The following is a 7,348-nucleotide window of genomic DNA, read 5'->3' as shown; positions in this document are numbered from 1 at the left end:
GGATGTTTCAATGAATCACGTGCACAGTAGTTGAGGGTTCTGTAGCCTATCTCCAACAGTTTTTATTAATTGAATAAGGATTTAGCCAGAATAAACTTCCAAACACAAGACACTAGAAGTAGTCAACAGAGTAAAAATGTAAGGTAAAATAATACCAATTATGCAAATGCTCTCCAAACTTTCAATGAATAAACATGCTATGAACCCACAGCACAAGTCACCATTTTTTGGTCTCTGTCAAAGACAGGTACATTATGTGAGTCTGTTGCTCACATTTACAGGAATCTGACATATCAGATCTGAAAAGGCATTATGAATCTAGCTAAATGCTATCTCATGAATGAAGGCAAGTATCCATGATAGCATCACACAGTTCACTTCAAGCCATCATTTACTAAAATTATATCACTTTGTGCATTTAGAGAGAAGAACAGTACATGATCTGTCAGTACAGATTAATTTTCTACTTGGATTTTCTACTTGAAAAAGGCAAACAAATACATATTTCTAATGTAGTCTGTAAAATACTGATGCTGTATAACATTTCAATAAAACATTTCAAATGCACATTTAAAATGAAGCAAAAAAACTAAAACCTTTCAGACACAAATAGCACTCTAAGCTTGCATTGACATACATAGGCATGCAACATATATATATATATATATATATATATATATGTGTGTGTGTGTGTGTGTGTTAGATATATAACATAGACATATATATTTAACAAACATTTAGATAAAAAATAGAAATTGCACATTCTCAAAATTTGATTTGTCATTTTAGTCCACATATGCGAGGGGACTGAATTGTTCATGTAGAAATGTCAGTAAAGTCTGTCCAAGTTCACTTTATGAGACTGGTAAGTGTCTTTTCAGGACATCCTTGGCATTAGATGGCAGACTGTCAGGAAAGTTCACATCAAACTCCACAATGAGGTCCCCTCTTTGTTCTGGGTTCTTTGGGAAGGGCAGTCCTTGTCCAGCAATGATCTTCCTCATGCCGGGTTTTATAACATCAGTTATCTTCATATTGCACGTTTTACCATCTATCGTCGACACGGTGACGGAGCAGCCACACAATGACTATGATCAAAGAAATACAGTAAATTGTTAGTAGGATAAGAAATGTTAAAACTCAAAAAAATTTCGGAGGATCTATTGACAGAAATGCAATTCAATATTCATAACTATGTCTTCAGTGGTGTATAAAGACCTTATATAATGAACCATTATGTTTTTATTACCTTAGAATGAGCCATTTATATCTACACACACCGCGGGTCCCCCCTCCATGTCAAGTGATAATTTTGCGCCGGCATGTTCCTACAGCAGCCCTAAATGGACACTCTAGAGAGCGCTTTTCATCACTATTTTGTTCTTCTTCTAAATCGTTCGTGTTTTTAGAGGCAGCTTACATCGTCACTACATTGAATACGCATGAAGAAGAAGTAGTAGTAGTAGTCGTCTGGTTTATTAGAAGCAGAGACCATTCTTTGTTAGAAGTAAGAAGAAACCTCATTGACTGGCTAACGTACTCTCTGCTGTCTCAGACGACATCTTTGACTTGTGTCGGCCAGACGGCCACTGTAGCTTCTCAAATCACGCAACCTCTTCGCTAGATGCCGTTAAAATTCACACACTGCACCTTTAAGTGTGCTATTAGTTCTAAATTTACCCCTAATTCAACTTCAAGTTCAGTTGCTGCCTTAAATTTTAAATATAATCAACTTCAACCTTTTTTTTTTTTTTTTTTTTTTAATACAATTAGTTAAATCATGTATAACTTACAAAGTAAAGTTGAAAGTGGTTACATTATTTGGATGAGTTGGAAAAACATATGTTGCTATGTCTTATTGATCATATATTTACAGTGTACTAATAAGACAAGGATACCGAAAAGCAGTTTTGTTGTTCATAATGCATAATTACAATATAAATAGTTCAATTTTTCATCGTCATCCATCTAGAAAAATTAATTGACTAATTAGGCAAACAGTTTTATGCATGTCTGGTGTGAGCCGCTGTTTGAAGGTAATTGGACTTGCTTTTAGATATGCCTTAATTTCATATAATTTTTTATGTTATGAATACATATTCATCCTGATTCACTGTGTATTCTTACACTTTCTTCTTAAACAACCAGCATTAGGACGGGAAGTTGAGAATTTCAGATGTTACATGTGACAGTATGAAACATACTTATACTTAGATAGTAACCTGTGCAAACCACTACCATCGTTTCAATTCATTCATTATTCTGCCGATATAGTGTGCAAAAATGTATCTAACTCTTTCCTTTCAACACACTTCAACAGTCTAAAAGTATATTTGGTTTGATGGGTTTGGTACTCTATGTACAGTAGTGACATTTACAAACACAGGATGATTCTACCATAGAAGTAATCTTAATGGCCCTGTAACAGTTTAAGTGGGCGAGCTCCTTTTCTGGCATCTCACAACAGCTGATCGAGCTCATATTCCTTCCTGTCCAAACTGCATTATGTAAGAGACAGAATTTCACACAAAGCATGTAACATTTTAGCTATGGAAATTTACAAAACAGTGCCTTAGAGAAACCTGCACAGATCTATTGAAGATATAGACTATAAAACTGTCAGTATGAAGGGTTTGTAATTTTGATTGAAAAGCAATATTATTTGCTAAATTTAACATGCTAAACTGTAATTTTTATGTACTGTAATTTAATTTACATAGTGGAAAATTATATTCTATTTAATGGATACTGTAAAATATTGTATAAATTATGTTTTTTTTTTAAGTAAAAATGACAAATAATACACTCAGCAAGATGGATGGATGGATGGATATACTGTAAAACTGCAAAATTATATTGCATGTTATTATGTGCATAACATGCACATCATGTGCATTAGCCTACTGTAAAATATTGTAAAATGTTTTTGGGAGTATATGAATTACCATATAATTGAGTGTGAAAAATTACATATATTCAGCAAGACACCACTTTTACAGTTTTATTGATGGATGGATGGATGGATGGATGGATAGGCTCTTCTCACCTGGCGCAAACTGACCCGGACCGGGTACACGATGTCAGACCCCTCTCGTCGAAAGTGGCCGTGAGGCTTGTCCTTAATGACAAACACAATATCGGCAGGAATAGTGTTGGGCGTTTCGTCACCCTCGCGTGGAAACGTGATTTTGGTTCCCTCTTTCCAGCCACGCTTGATCTCAATAGTGAGGATTTTGTCCTCGGTTCTCAAGGTCCGACCGTCCGGATTCAAGCGCTTGCGTGAGATTTTCATGCGCTTGGTGCACCCATGAAAGACCTCCTCTAGAGACACCCGGAGCTCGTGATGGATCGCGGGGTCCTGTTTTCTGCGCGGCGGGCCGCCCTGGCCAACGTGCCGTTCGCGTGGAAATCCATTAATGTTAAAACTCGTAAAAGAACCAAAGGGGTCACTTCCGTCCACCTCCATGTCATCATCATCTCGTCCATTGACTTTCCTGCCAAAAAATATCTCGAAAGGATTGGCTCCCCCGAAAAACGTGGCAAACGTTGCATGAGGATCTCCATGGAAGGTGTAGGTGAAGTTGCCTCCTGGCCCGTCGGATGCTCCTCCACCTCCTTTAAGGCCTAAATGCACAGATTTGAGAGAAAACACGTTTTATCTTTTTATAAACACTAAGTATACGCAAATACAGACCATTTATAATTAGACAACATTGGTGACATCTAATTTCGACGGTTGATGTAGAGCTTTCTGGTTGAGCACTGTCAGGACAATAAAACCTACATATGGTCAACTTTGTATAGCCTACAGCCATACTGTACGTAGGCTACGGTAAATGTCCGGACTCCGGAGATTTCTTTTTCATTTCAACATATTTGTCAGTACATCCGACATATTTAAAAGATGAGCAGAGGAAATAAGTATTCGGGCTCACATAATGTTCACTGCTGATATGGATATATTACAGAGATGGAAGAAGCCTACCTTCTTCGCCGTACTGGTCGTATATTTCCCGTTTCTTTGGATCACTGAGAACTTCATAAGCCTCCGCGACCTCCTTGAATTTCTCCTCCGCATTAGCCGCCTTGTTTTTGTCAGGATGCCATTTCAGAGCCTGTTTTCTGTATGCCTTTTTGATGTCGTCGTCTGATGCTCCTTTCGCGATTCCCAATATTTTGTAATAATCTTTGCCCATTTTCTCCTATGCAGACCGGGTTGGTGCCGCTGCCCAAGGATTCGTCAGTCTCTTGAAAAAGAAGAACGTGAATAAAGGCACCGTCGTGGCTACGGTGTCAAATCCTGCCTCTTTAAACCGTGATACAGATGATCAGTTGATCCTGTTGTGTCTGTTTGGAGGCGGTTACTCAGCACTAAAGATCTTGTGTTATTTTACCCTCTTTAAATAGCCATTGCTCCCTCCCCTGTACCATTGCAGCTCTGGAATAATCAGAGGGCGCTTTCTAGAACGTAGAGGGACGTCATTTCCCATTTTCAGAAATCTAAATTCTCTCGAACCAGAAGCACATGTGAATATCCTGAGAATAGTGTGTGTATATAATATTGTGTGTGTAGATTCTATCTATCTATCTATCTATCTATCTATCTATCTATCTATCTTGTCTGTCTGGGGATCTCTAATCTGAGGATTAGAGAATGGCATGGCTGCATATTTTACAGTTAATGTACATTTCAGTGCATTGTATACTGTTATTATACTTTCTATGTAGGCTATACAAAACTACTAAAATCTGATTTGTACCTTAAAATATATTAATAATAATACAAGTGGTAAAATGGAAAGACATTTTATGACAAAAATTATTAGGTGACATTTAAAAAAACAATTCTATCTATCTATCTATCTATCTATCTATCTATCTATCTATCTATCTATCTATCTATCAAACACCACCAAACCTGAACCTACAGGCAATTTGCACATATGTACATACTCTTCAAAACTGTTAAACTTAAGTTCAAAACCTAATATAATCCAACACTGAATAAGACAGCAATTTGCTACATTTCAGTAAAAACATATTGAAATATATTCCAAATAAAAAAAATTATAAACTGTCAAAACAACTAGATATAGCTGAACGTACAAAGGTGTTATTCTTTCAATTTCTGTTCCATAAATCTCAGAATTTTATCATTGATGATTTACAGTTTTCTGAATTGCTAAAACACTAAACTTCATTCTCTGAACCAAATTCTCAATAACCTACACCAATTTGTCGAATAACTCTGTAAAACCTTCGTTTTTTTCAACTGCTTACACACAATTTTAAAACTTTGCCTCTTTTTTTCAAAACTTTACATACAAATCCAAGAATTGCACACACAAAATGCAAAATGCCTCACAACTCTTGCAAAATGAAGCACTGCATTCAAAATATCACAAACACATCTCAAAAACAAGCATTTGTCTTACGTTGCAAACACCTTTGCCATAATATTCTATTTTTGGATATATAGTTGCAAGAAAAAGTATGTGAACCACTTGCAGAATCTGTGAAAATGTGAATAATTTTAACAAAATAAGAGAGATCATACAAAATGCATGTTATTTTTTAATTACCACTGTGCTGAGTAATATATTTTACATAAAAGATGTTTACATATAATCAACAAGACAAAAAAATAGCTGAATTTATTAAAATGACCCAGTTCAAAAGTTTGTGAGCCACTGATTCTTAATACTGTGTGTGGTTACCTGGATGATCTACGACTGTTTTTTTGTTTTGTGATGGCTGTTCATGAGTCCCTTGTTTGTTCTGAGCAGTTAAACTGTGCTCTGTTCTTCAGAAAAATCCTCCAGGTCCTGCAGATTCTTCAGTTTTCAAGGATTTTTTGCATATTTGAACCCTTTACAGCAGTGACTGAATGATTTTGAGATCCATCTTTTCACACTGAGGACAACTGAGGAACTCAAACACAACTATTAAAAAAGGTTCAAACATTCACTGATGCTCCAGAAGGAAACATGATCCATTGAGAGTCAGGGTGTGAAAACGTTTGAACAGGATGAAGATGTACAAATTTTTCTTATTTCGTTTAAATATCAATTTTTTTTCATTTAGTACTGCCCTTCGGAAGCAACAGAAGATACTTACATGTTTCCCAGAAGAAAAATTAAGTACAATTTACCTTGATCTTCAAATTCAAAATGTTTTCACCCCCTGACTCCTAATGCATTCTGGAGCATCAGTGAATGTTTGAAAATATTAACTTCTCTTCACATTGTAAAATCGTTCAATACATCCATGCATTTCCAAAGGTTGCATTTTGCACTGAAAATCAGAACATATTCTAAATACATTATAGTATATGAACAAAAACATTTGTGGAGACAAAAAGAAAGCATGATTTAAAAAAAAAAAAAAAAAACAAAACTAAGCATCATCTCTTCGTCTAGCTGCATCTGGCCATAGCACTTCGTCCACATCACAGGCGATGTCCTCTCTTGCAAGACAGCGAGGGAAGAATCTTCTTGAATGGCAAACCCATCCTTGCACAGACCCTGCATCAATTAGGTCACAGGCCTCCTCCATGGGTTGAATGAGGGATATCCTGACATAGAGCTGGAGATCGTGAACCTTCCACTGCCATGCCAAAAAAAAAACTCCTCAATGAGGTTAAGGAAGGGAGTGTATGGTGGGAGGTATGAAACCAGTTTTGGACCAGAACAGATCAGTGGAAAGATACATTGTCCCAGATGACAATGTATCTCATATGCTTTGCATCCATTTGGAATTCTGCTGTGATGATGTTGTGTGGTCAGTCTAAAACTGTGAATATGTGGGCCTTGTTGTAAAGACCTTGGCATGCCGGTGGAGGACCCCATTCTGCGTGATTGCAGCACACATTGTGATTGTTACCTCCACGTTGGCCCGGGACATTCAAAATAGCTCTGTGACCATTGATGTTTCTCCCGCTTCCTCTTACTCTTACTGCAACGTTGCCTTCCAGTTTTGTTGAAGACATGGTAACCTGTTGCCTTTTTATAGTGCTTACACCTGATTGTTGAGTTTACAGTTAAAGGTGCTGTTGTAAACACTGTTGATATTTGAAATCAACCCAAACAAACCCACCCCTCTCTTCATTGCTCCGCCTCCAAAACTCACACTCCAAAACTAACCACCCTGCTCCGAGTCGGTCTCGAACCCCCTGAATGCACTACCAATGACGCTAAACACCACATTCTCTAGCTGTGTGCAGTAGTTTAACTGCAAAACTCTCACCATCTGGCCACTGTTACACACGCAATGCGAGTGGATGTCTGTTTATCACAGCTGACGCACAACAAAATGCTTCACAAAAAATAAAGCGCAGATGATGAACGAA

The 7,348-nt window shown here is 37.1% G+C and overlaps 1 protein-coding gene across 1 annotated transcript; it reads right to left on the bottom strand.

The window, feature by feature from the left end:
- Window positions 1–30: 30 nt before the first annotated feature.
- dnajb4 (DnaJ heat shock protein family (Hsp40) member B4) lies at window positions 31–4,493 on the bottom strand. Its single transcript, XM_051914462.1, has 3 exons — window positions 3,986–4,493; window positions 3,047–3,624; window positions 31–1,088 (listed from the first exon to the last, which is right to left on the bottom strand). The coding sequence occupies exons 1-3, from the start codon at window positions 4,194–4,196 to the stop codon at window positions 855–857; spliced, it is 1,023 nt and encodes a 340-aa protein (XP_051770422.1). The 5' UTR covers window positions 4,197–4,493; the 3' UTR covers window positions 31–854.
- Between the last annotated feature and the right edge of the window lie 2,855 nt (window positions 4,494–7,348).

Source organism: Ctenopharyngodon idella, chromosome 2 (genome assembly GCF_019924925.1).
Source record: "Ctenopharyngodon idella isolate HZGC_01 chromosome 2, HZGC01, whole genome shotgun sequence".
Taxonomy (NCBI): Eukaryota; Metazoa; Chordata; class Actinopteri; order Cypriniformes; family Xenocyprididae; genus Ctenopharyngodon; species Ctenopharyngodon idella.
Note: the sequence above shows the minus strand (reverse complement) of the source record. Positions and strands in the feature narration are given on the sequence as shown.